We start from the raw sequence: 12,133 nt of genomic DNA on the forward strand, positions 1-12,133 counted from the left end.
TTATTTTCTTGTTAATAAATTATTGCATTTATACCCGGGTGTCCATTATGTGTCCATTACCCTTAGATCGCGCCGCCGTGGATTTATTTATTTCCCAAATGGTCTAAAAATGAGTTATTTAGCATACTTTTACCAATGAATTAGCCTATACACAGACAGCAACTGATTAGCCTATTTTGGACGATATGGGTCTTTTCTCGAGTCGGTGTGTAGTCTCACTATAGTCTGTGTAGATTACCCGGCGGTGTTGCTGCCCCTCCCGGGAGTCGCGGCTCATGGCTCTTCACAGACGGCACAGAGACAGCAGTCACTCCGCTGAACGTGTCAGTGTTGCTGCAGTGGTGTGAACTGTGAACCGTGCGGGCACTGGTGGTGGTGCTGAGTTCTGACAGCCGAGTCACAGCTTCTTCTTCTGAATTACTTTATATTTGCCTTGGAAAATACATTTTGCGTTTTGCTGTTTCCCAAAACAAACCAGCGCGCGCTACTGTTTGCTACAAAGCGACTGGAAGCGGACGAGGTTTACAGACATACCAATAGTAGCCAATCATATGCTGATTAGGCCAGTTGCTGTATAGCCTACCTACCCGATCACCAGGGAGCAGCAACAACACACACACACACACACACACACTACACACACAATAGCCTTCTATATAATGCTGCGCACATATATTATATATATTTAAAAAAATACCCAGCATAATTTTTGGGAAGGCTAAGCCTTCCCTAGCCTTACACACCCGCCGCCTATGGGCACTGTACTGTAGGCATATAATACCTGGCTAGGTGAAAACAAAAGAAACCTGATTAGCATTTGAGTACTTTTAACACCTCTGAACAGCCGGCGGAGAGGTTCACATTTTCGGAACTTTGCGACAGTCACAGAGGGTCAATAATTCCCAGAAAACCTGTAATGTTAATATAAAATGTCCACGAAAATCTTCATGGGGGCTAAAAGGGGCTATTTAATTCTTCATGGGGGCTACAGCCCCATAGCCCCCACAGACTCGACGTCGTTGTATTCAATGATATTATATGTCACTATTCACGACTGTACTGTACTACTACAGTACAGTACAGTACAGTACTGTACACTCCTTCAGAGATCCACATTATCTGGTGTAGCAGCTCAGTATTATTTTCAGTGCCATCAAATATGTCCCGTCCCCCCCCACGGGGCAGCTGAGGTCCATGTACAAAGCTCCAGTGGAGAAACGCACAGCGGATCTACAGTGGAGAATAGTGCATGTGCCGTGGCTACAAACAGACATGTGGCACACATTGACTCTAGGGCCTGCTGAACTTTTTACTTGCGCAGGTAAAAATTTGCATCTGGCTCACTAGGAGGAACAAAATGCAAGTAGACCCGGAACTCATGGCAAAAGGACTGATAGCAGTTCATCTCAGAATAAAGTTTGCCTATATAAACTGATGTCTAGAACAGTTTGTGAGATGTGGGAGCAAGTGAACCTCTTGTGTAGCATTGAGCAAGAGTCACTGCATGGTTTTATCTCTTTAAGAAAAAAGAAAAGGATAAAATAAAATGTTTTTTAATATTATTGTGAGTACCAAAAGCATGTAATTCCTAGAAATGTCCTGAAGAACTTCTGAGTGTACACAAAAGATTAAATAATTCGTTTAAGGTCTGGATGGAAGGAGCTCCCTCCATCCATCCCTCTACCTCTCTCCATCTAATTCCTCTCCCAGCATGTTTCCGTTGGCAGTGGAAGAATGCCCTGGGGGGTTTCAGCCCCTTAACCTGTCCTTCGGACCCCGTCTCCCATTAGCAGTGAAAGTATCCTTTGTATTCCTATGTTGATGTTCTGTTCTAGTTGTTTTGGTTATATTTTATTGTCCTCCAAGCTGTTTCCCATGTGTAAACAGCTTGTTGTTCCCCAATCAGTTATTGTCAGATCATTTTTTATGTTGCATCATTTCTCTGTAAGGTTTTGTGTTCACCTGTTCATTATAGTATTACAGTACATTCCCAATCATGGGTTTTTAACACTATTTTGCCTCGCTGTCCTGCATTTCAGTTCTCACCACACCACCAGATCGTGACATGCAATGGTAGTTGATGTAACAAGAACCTTCCTTGTTGTCCATTGTTGAACAGGGGTGGAGGAGGGTCGTAACTTGAGGTTGACTCAGGTGAGGTACTCTACTCAACTGTGTTTTGTTTTGTGGACTGTGCACTCAGCAACAGTCTGAGTGATGACTTAGATCCAGCGGCAATATGAATCATCTGTTTCCTTTCATCCCACTGTTGCTGGCATTACCTGCGGGAACAGGAGGACAAGAGGACCCTCAAATGCCCTTCACGGAGCACCTAGACCAACAACAACTGGTCACCCTACAGTGGGGCTTTAACGATGTCCAGGGAATCATCACCTTCAGACTGAACATCAGGACAACAGGCTGGGTGGGCTTCGGCTTCAGTCCAAATGGAGGCATGTCAGGGTCAGACATTGTCATTGGAGGAATCGGTCCCGATGGCAAATACTTTTCAGTAAGTCATCACTGAATCTTACCTGCTGGAACTGTTGATGAATAGCTATAGGCTCGGGATTAACACTATCTGGGGTAAATGTCACAGTCTAATCTAAACCTTGTTCATTTGCTCAAAGTTTAATGCAACCCTGTAACTGTTCAAGCTTTATGTTCTCCGAAATTTGTCGTATATGGACATACTTGGCCAGTAAACAGATTCCTCTTCAATTCTTGTCCATTAGGATCGTTATGCCACAGGCAATTCCCTCCCACTGGTGGACAAGCAACAAAGCTACACTCTCCTGTCTCTGACCGAGGATGACGGTCACACAATCATGACCTTTCAGAGGTCCATTCAATCTTGCGACGGGGAGGACTTCCACATCACCGTAAGACATTAAATTTCTCTCTCTCTCTCTCTCTCTCTCTCTCTCTCTCTCTCTCTCTCTCTCTCTCTCTCTCTCTCTCTCTCTCTCTCTCCGCCTGATTAACATCACCAGGGTGACCAGGTTATAACTACTTTGTTTTGCTTTTATCTTGATTACATATATGTATCTTGATTACATATATTGTATTTGTTGCACTTTCATTGTCAGTGGAAATCTTGTGTTACCTTCTTGTTTGTTATTCGTGGGTGTGGAGGGTCAAAGGTTCTACATTCTAGGACTGCTACTGCTGTAATACAATATGCAGTTTTGAGTTCTAGAATTATGGGAGGGGGTGACATGCAGTAAAGGCCCTTGGGATCTGGCACACTGCCAGACTGGATTACCAGCCAAGGTACCTGGACTGCTGAGCCACGGCCCAGAGGAATTTTCTAGCTTTTACAAACATACTGAACGATATACAGTGTGTACACACATGTAGGATATTTTATTAAGTTACTTAGTTATTAGTTATTTGTTTTCCGGTTAACATTAAAAAAAACTAAAAGTATGTAAAACAGTGTGTCACAGAGGTAAAAGTAAAAAATTACACCACTAACATTTCCAATGTTCCAATTTGTAACCTATTTCCTTATTTTCTTTTCTTTATATTATTCCTTCTATGTTATTGCTGTTGAAAAATATAGTTATATGATGTTTTATAGGCTATCCCTGTCAAGCTGATCTATGCCTATGGAACCACTGATGACATCAACTACCATGGAACCCGTAGAGGCACCAAAGAAGTCAACCTGCTTAAGTACATGCCCAGGACCAGCCTGCCACACACGGACTACATGGACATCAGAGTGGACAATGTAAGAACCAGCACAGAAGTTACAAGCTAATTTATACATTCATTGACCATATGGCGGAAAAAAACGATGTATCATGCTTTCCAGTTTTACATCAGTTATTTAATAACAGTAGTATAATAAGTATTTGAGTAGATGTTCGACCATGTACTGTAACTCGTTTTGTTGCCTGCATGTTGATTGCCCATGCTTGCTGCCTGGGGAAAAAAACTGATCAGTATGCATCTCAAAAGTAAAATTTTACCATGTTTTATGGTGACAGTACATTAGATGAAGGTTACAGGTGTGTGAATCAGTATTTGCAGTATGTTGAGTTTATTTAAATCAACTTATTTAATAAGAGGTTTCATCAAAACATAAAGTAGCCAATACCGTGTAATTAAAAATATAGTGTGTGATTTGATTACAGATCACTATTCCTCCTATACATACCTATTACCATTGCAAGGTGATGAGGTTACCATTAAGGCTCAACTGGAAGCATCATATCTATCTGGTGAGGATCACATCTTAATATATTCTTATATCAATATTATATGATATCTCAGTTATCTTTTCATCATCGCCTGTGACGTGAACAAGCAATTATGTAAATTTGGTTTCCATGTCTTAGAAATATCAATGATAAAATGGTTCAAAAGTGTACTTGAAATCATAATAAAAAATATATAGCATTACTTACATTTCTAAAATCACAGTTTTACTACTGAAAAAGGACTGTTCTATTACAATACTAGTATTATAAATATAAGTAAAACAAGTAATTAGATAACGGCAATGAAAATGTGCAATTTGCTATTAGTTTTGACTATATTTGTACTGGTGTGCAGGTCATATACATATTTATTTATCCCTCTTTCTTTTCTTGTCCTTCTTTCATCCTCTCCAAATCCCTCTCTCATCCCACTTGTCTACAGATTGAACCAGCTATTGAGCACGTGGACCTTGTTCACCACATGCTTCTATATAGCTGCCCTGCTTTTGTGTCTGAAACTTATAATGGGCCGTGTTACACTGCTGACAAAGGGAACATGTGCTTCAGAGTGATGGCTGCTTGGGGTGTTGGTGGAGGGGTGAGCACAGTTCTTGTTTCTTCTAGGCTCCTTCTGATCATTCAGTATGTAACATAGACGCTGTGTAAGCTAATATCTTGTCCAAAACAATGTTGTCTCGGGTTGTCTCCCATCCACACCCTCCTTTATAGTTGTAAATGCATGTTATGAGTCTTTATTTGGCAAGTAGTAAAAATAATAATGATAACAATGATTATTATTATTATTACTATTATTATCATTATTACATTTTAAAAGCAAAGGAAAAACATAATTAAGAATAAAAGATCCAAGAGTTTTATTATGCATTATATTTCTTTGGAGAGACAAATTGTTCTCAATAGTTCAAAGATTCTTTGAAACTTCACCACCTCATAGGACTACGAGCTTCCAGAAAATGCTGGGCTTCCTATCGGAGGTGAGGACAGTGATATGTTTTACAGACTGGAAATCCACTACAATAATCCAACCAGTGAAGCAGGTACATCATTTTGTTTTTACTATACAACAAAGTTCTCTTGCGTGCAAACCTTAGTTTTGTTAGATAAACACAGTTACATACTACGTATGCCTTTGACCTTTGCTGTCTCCTATGTGCAGGTCGGAGGGACAGCTCAGGGATGAGAATGTACTATACAGAACATCTCAGACCACATGATATAGGCATATTGATGACAGGCTTAACAGTAGATCCAAGGCTGGGCTACAAAATCCCTCCAAGTGCAGCCAATTTCCACACTTATGGCACATGTAATACTTCTCTCTTTTCTAAGGTATGCAATTATTCACTGTGGCGTTGCAGTAGTGTAGCAATGGTTATTTATATTTATTTTGTATATCGCCATTAATAAACAAGTAGTGTTCCAGCTGCATGAGCTCCAGGTAAAAGACAGGTGAAAGGAAGGCAAGGAGAAACACATTTGATGTTCATATACAGTACATATATTTACATTTTAGGCGAAAAATATGCAATACAGTTGTATTTGTATTTGTCTTCATTCATTTCAGAGCTACACCTACTAAAACTTTGTTAACAATCTTACATATGGTGTAGGGGGGTATGTAATATAATGTCCCCATTATGACTACGGATATGCCCTAAAAGCTGCTTTCCATCCCACAGATTGTGGATGGCCCTGTGTCTGATCTTCATGTATTCTCATTGGCATTACACACACACTTGGCTGGGCGGAAGATCAGAGCTGGCATCTTCAGGTGGACTCTATATATCATTTGTCCTTCAATAAAGTTTGATAGTTGGTTGACTTGTCTTAAACTGTATGTGGTATATATGTCGTTGACACTTTTTACCTCTTCAGGAATGGAAACCAGGTTGACTTCTTGTCCGTGGATGAGAACTACAACTTTGAGATGCAGCAGGTGACCAACATGGGGAACATCAAGACAATCAAGCCAGTAAGCCTCAATTGTCGAAGGCAATGGAAAAAATACATTTTGACTATAGATAAGATAAAACGGTCTAACAACACTTTTCTCCGTCAGGGGGATGAAATTGTAGTGGAGTGCACATACAGCACAATCAATCGCACAGAATTCACTAAGGTTGGTGAATAATATGTGAAAAAATCTCATGACCTATACACAATGGAATGTAGTAGTCACTGAATATGGACGTTAAATTCAACACTGTGTACAAGTTGTCCCAGTTAGTAAAATTATTAGTTGTGTTTGTGTTATATCTCACCAACAGACTCATGAAAAATATGTTTGTCATACTGAGGCTATGACGTTGTCTGATATAATGGTTGGTTGCGGGATAACCTTAAAACTATTCTTTCCAATGGAGTCTGGGTGGCACAGGGGGGAACTTGGCTGCCACCGGCGATTGGGATCCGAGGAAGGGCAGTCTCTGTCGTTGGCAATGCACACACACGGGTGTCGTGTGTGTGTGTGTGTGTGTGTGTGTGTGTAGCAGCCAAATAGATAAGCGTAAAGAAAGAAAATTAATTTAGAAAAATGCAAATACAGTACATTACTAAGTATAATTCAATGGCCATTCCTCTCTTACAGATGGGTTTTGCAACCACAGATGAAATGTGTCTTGCCTTTTTATATTACTACCCTGCAATTGATGTTGATGCCTGCGTGAGTCATCCGAACATGGATAACCTGACTGCCATGTTGGAGAAAGATAACCAGTAAGAAGCTACACTCCACAATCAACACACTAACTGGATCGTATAGAACCACTAGATAGATCTTACAGGAAAACTTAGATGTACTGCATATATCTTATATAAGTACTGCATTATAGAAGTACTGCATAGATCTTACAGTATAGATCTTACATACTGTAAGTACTGCACAGATCTTACATGAGCTATGATACAGCCTTTTTAATTATGTGTTGAGAAAAGTTATCCTGAGTCCCTTGTGTCTGGTGCTGGCAGATCCACATCTTTGGACCTGGATGCTATTTCTACATATGAGGAATTGCTGAAGATTATACCCCAAACACAGGTGGCTTCCGACGATGTAAGTGGCAGCAAAATTTGTATGAAAAGATGGTCTCCTTTCTTTGCTTCATCCATTATCCAAACATTATGTGAAGGAAAACCATTTTTAAAACATATCGTGTTGTAAATGTGTTGTGTAATTCCAGATCTGATATTGATTTGATCAATATAATTTCCTCATGTGTCATCATAGACTGTGTGTCATGCACTGTTCTTGTTTTGGTACTGTTGATACATGTTTTATGTAGTAGTAGCCTAGTAGTAGTCGTAGACAGTATTACAAGCACTTAAATTCATTCACTTCACTTCATTCTTCCTTTCCGCAGAGTAACATCGAAGTGTACACTAATGGCATTGTGAGAAATATGATGAAAACACCTTCGGTCAGTTGTCGCAACGCTCCTGCCACTCTAAACAGCCTGGCTCCTAGAGGACTCAGCACTTCCTGGGTTATGACTTCAGCTGGAGGATTAATACTATTGCTGCTGTGGACTGCAGCGCTGTGAAGGGAAGCTCATTCCGTTTGTCAGCTTGAAAAACAGAACAACCAAAAATGCCTTTAACACACAAAATGAGAAATGAGACTGGATCTTTAGTTATAAGAAAAACATCAGACAGACAGACAGACAGACAGACAGACAGACAGACAGACAGACAGACAGACAGACAGACAGACAGACAGACAGACAGACAGATTAATTAAATTACATTATTTCATTACTAAATTCAGGTTATGGGTGTCTTGTTGAGCAAATCCAGTTGCTTTTTCTTTCACATTTATCAATTGGATTTAAACAGATATTTGTTTAATTCATGCACAGACAGGATGGTTGAGGATATTAGCCTGGTGCTTGTTTATTGTTTTTGTTTTATAATGAATAAAGTTCGAAAATAAACCCGAATATCAAATGTTGTAGCCTATTTCAATAACACACAGTACCCTGATGTACAGATTTTCCTCAAGGGGGTGCTGTCTCCTTAGTTTGCTTGCATTGCATGTCCCTGACTCCCTGTCAACAACAGAACGGCTGGTTGGTTATCATCAGGGAATGAATGTGTGAAGGCTAGCTGGCTAGTGTTTTGGAGAGATGTTGTCACAATCAGAATGATATCGCAGCGGGAACGAGGAGAACTGGCTCGGTTTTATACTGTCACGGACCCGAAAAAGCACCAGAAAGGTTATACTGTGTACAAAGTCACCGCAAGGGTAAGCGGAGAGAGAATGAACACTGAACAGCATCTTGACAGCTGAGCTAACACTAGCTGCTAATGTGAGCTCTTTCACTGGAGGCTTATGGGCAGACAGACCGTAATATTAGCATGATTAGTTAGCTGCGTAAAACGCTAAGAAATGGAGACCTCAAGTAGACAACCCTCTTGTTAACCCATAAAGTAGCTATGCTAACTAAGTGGACTAACCCAGCGTTCGTACAGTTCAAACAGATATTCAATTTCAAAGTAATCTGCGCTGATGGTGGTGCAGTTGACGACGTGCTAACGTTACCGCTAGCACCATTACCTTACATGACACGGAAAGCTGTCACTCCTGTTTTGGAGCCTACCCTACTACACAGTGACAGGACCCTACATAGTACACACACACACACACACACACACACACACCACAAAACTCTTATCAATGAACTTGAACTTTTGTACTGTATATATAATCTCAGTTCTCTTTCAAATCACATTAAAAATAACCAATTATTAGAGGCAACATGACTTAGTTTTAAAAGTATTTATTAACAGTTTGCAGAATCACAGATTCAAGCACAACAATACAAAAACTGTTAACTGTGAGTGGACGACACCATAAAGCATTTCACTTGTTTACATGAGGGTCCACCATTTTCAATTAATCATAACATTTAGAGACGTACAAATACACTTCTATATAGCCACAAACAGGAATTCATCATAAAGGATGTAAAAAAGGGGGGGGGGGGGGGGAATCATACCTGTGTGAAGTGAGGGAGCTAAATATATTAAAGTCTAACTCATGTTGATTAATGGGATGTAAAACAAACGGTGCCAACACAAACATTAAACGCCATTAACAATAAAGAGACAATATGATGTAAACGACACATTATGATTTATGACCCTTCATTACTTTCTCAAGCAGAGCGTGCAAGTAATGTTTTTCGTCAGGTACTACGATGTGTGTGTATGTCCCGTAGCAGCATATCAGCATATGACGTGATGAAGATATGTACCAATGCCAGGGTATAATTGGTTATCGATGGTGACGTAATGATGATATGTTTCAGTGTCGGGTGGATTAAAGGTAATGCCCATATGTATACGTATGTATGTAATCTGACACCACTGCCATAACAAGCACAAGTAATCATTATGTCATACGCTCCCACGGGACATACACAAGCAGACCGTGCAGGTATGTTTTTGTCCGGTGCTACGTATGTCCCATGACATGACGTGATGAAGATATATACCAATGCCAGGGTATAATTGGTTTACGATAGTGACGTAATAATGATATGTTTCAGTGTCAGGTGGATTAAAGGGACATATGCATCAAACGACCCGAGTAACCACATTATACCACTAATCAACTCACAAATTACATATACATATATACATAGAGGCATGACCTTTAATCACGTCATATGTTCATCACGTCATGTCGTCATATGCTTACCTCCAAAAACTAGGTACGTAGCAAATAGCTAAACCTGGGCTGGGTGGGGGATTCAGATTTTACGGGGCCAGTTTCGAATTGCAGCTGTCCATGTCTCTTTGGTTTATTGGGGTTAGTTTAATTTATTTGTTTCTGCCTAGCATGCCATTTGTTATGTACGATGGATGGTGATGTCATGTCACTGTGTATTCTCACTTTGTGAGACCCAGAATGTTATCCACTGTCCAATGCACACACTCGTTGGGGAGTCGGAGACAGCCCCAGCCAATTCGCCCTACAGCAAAACCAACAGAGTAAAAATGGCATGGCTCATTTTGTTTGGTTAACCTATTTCCTGAGGCCGAATAGATTCTACAAATGCCTTCTAAATCAGTAGTTCTCACACAGGGCATGATGAAGTGATGTGCTGTGAGCTTTTATATCTGCTGTACAAATCTGAAATGAATGCTACAGATGCTTTCCCGGTTTTAATAAGGTTCCTCCTTGGTTCAGGAAAGGTACAAACAACATTTGTACAACCATGTAGTAGCCCCTTTAGGGACCCTCGGTTACCTTTTCTGTATTTTGATGGCTATACCGCCATCCAAAATTCAGAAAAGGTAACCGAGGGTTCCGGAAGGGGCTAGGTATCTAGCTGGCTTCTGTACTAGTATTAAGCTGCTTGTTTTATGTAATTTCTCCACAGATAATCTCCAGGAAGAGCCCAGAGGATGTCCAAGAGGTAACATTATTTTATTTCTCTCATCCCATTTATGAGGACTATGGATATTATTAACACCAAGCTGACATTCATGGAGAATTTTTATTTTCTGGCATTTCCTTCAATGAAGAATCCCCAACTGAAGAAAACACTATTTTCGCATTACATTACGTCCTCGCATTGTGCGCTTGTTGTGAGCCACAATTCTAAGTATATGTTTGGCATAATGGAATCTGATGTATTAATGGGCAGGTCGAGCCAGTTGTATGTGGTTCCAGCTGTCTTGTCCACCTTGTCTTACAGCAAGGTCCTTGCAAGTGGCTTGGAAGAAACAATCTCTACTTCAATCTTTCACACTAAGATTCATGGTTTAACTGCGAGTAATTTGTTGGGCATTCACTTGAATGCTGTAGCACATAGTCAAGGGAGTGATATAAGTGTAGTTGGTATGAATGAATAAGCAGTTGTTTGATATAAAACAGGTTGGATTAAACAGAGCAAGACCAAGTTTCTCATTTCTTGTTCTGACTCAAAGACACATATTTTTTGGCTCAGACAGCCCATAAACACTCACATTTTTGTTTGATATCGTCATTGTTGGGTGGAAACTGCAAAAAAGAAAAACAGAATGCTAAGTAAAAATAATAACCTCTGTTCCAGTGGATCCAATGATAGTTATAATGTAGTTAATATTTTCATTGATGAACTATTTTAAAACCCACAGATAGACTCAACCACTTTCATCATGGTCGTCCCTACGTATATGGGCACTGTATGTATAACAATTGATATTGTGTCTGTTAGTTGCCATGGTGACTGTCATGGTGGTGTTGTATGGTTTATTCCTCTCTGTCTCCCACTGTTCCTAATTTCATAATTATGTTTGGCCGCCTGGTCAATGGTGTCATTGGTTTAGCTTTAAGGCTTATTATATTATTTGGTTTAGGCCTACATTGGTTTTAGACAGAGTTTACTGTCTTTTAGCATATGACATGCACATACTGTAATGAGCCACTGGCTTGTTCATGCTGATAAACATGCAATTTGGTGCTTTAGATCCAGCTGAAGTTGTAGCATTGCTGGCTCAGGCTGGGAGCGACTCAAAGTTACACTGTAATTCATTCCATGTCCAAAGGGTGTGTGTGTGTAGCAATAATCCTGAACTGTACTTCGCTGTATGGCAGAGTATAAATTAAGCAATACACTGAGGCTTGGCTTGGGATTCTATGTAACAGTATGACATTTTTAACATTTTTAGGAATGCCTTTGAACTCCAGTTCTGTTCCAAAGAATTGATTTTGAATCGTTGCCTAGTCTTAGTCTTTGGGATCAAAGATGTCATTTTGGTGACTGAATATTCCAGGTGGAGCGAGATCAATTCGTGGCGGCGACGACTCGCCACGACCTATTTTTTTACGCCATGACGTATTCTTCATTATCCGCCGTGGCGAGTACAGAATCCGCCATGGCGAGTACAGAATCCGCCATGGCGGGGACTCGCCACGA

At 40.2% G+C, this 12,133-nt stretch overlaps 2 protein-coding genes across 3 annotated transcripts in view; both read left to right on the plus strand.

Moving 5' to 3' along the window:
• Positions 1-2,239: 2,239 nt before the first annotated feature.
• Positions 2,240-7,768, plus strand: moxd1l (monooxygenase, DBH-like 1, like; the record flags this gene model as incomplete). Its single annotated transcript, XM_080791441.1, has 13 exons — positions 2,240-2,512; positions 2,736-2,882; positions 3,584-3,736; positions 4,143-4,229; positions 4,651-4,806; positions 5,164-5,266; positions 5,386-5,558; positions 5,909-6,000; positions 6,105-6,201; positions 6,289-6,348; positions 6,817-6,944; positions 7,197-7,281; positions 7,589-7,768. The coding sequence occupies 13 exons, from the start codon at positions 2,240-2,242 to the stop codon at positions 7,766-7,768; spliced, it is 1,734 nt and encodes a 577-aa protein (XP_080647567.1).
• A 543-nt stretch (positions 7,769-8,311) lies between these two features.
• Positions 8,312-12,133, plus strand: part of rps6kc1 (ribosomal protein S6 kinase polypeptide 1) — a 34,821-nt gene continuing 30,999 nt past the window's right edge. Inside the window, exons 1-2 of one of the 2 annotated variants that reach the window (XM_080791041.1) lie at positions 8,312-8,469; positions 10,613-10,648. In XM_080791041.1, coding sequence (XP_080647167.1) covers positions 8,368-8,469; positions 10,613-10,648 — 138 coding nt within the window. In that variant the 5' untranslated portion in view covers positions 8,312-8,367. The remainder of the gene's footprint in view (positions 8,470-10,612; positions 10,649-12,133) is intronic. The other variant, XM_080791042.1, reaches the window with a different exon arrangement.

This window comes from Protomyctophum bolini, assembly GCF_963924005.1.
Source record: "Protomyctophum bolini genome assembly, chromosome: 19".
Lineage (NCBI taxonomy): Eukaryota > Metazoa > Chordata > Actinopteri > Myctophiformes > Myctophidae > Protomyctophum > Protomyctophum bolini.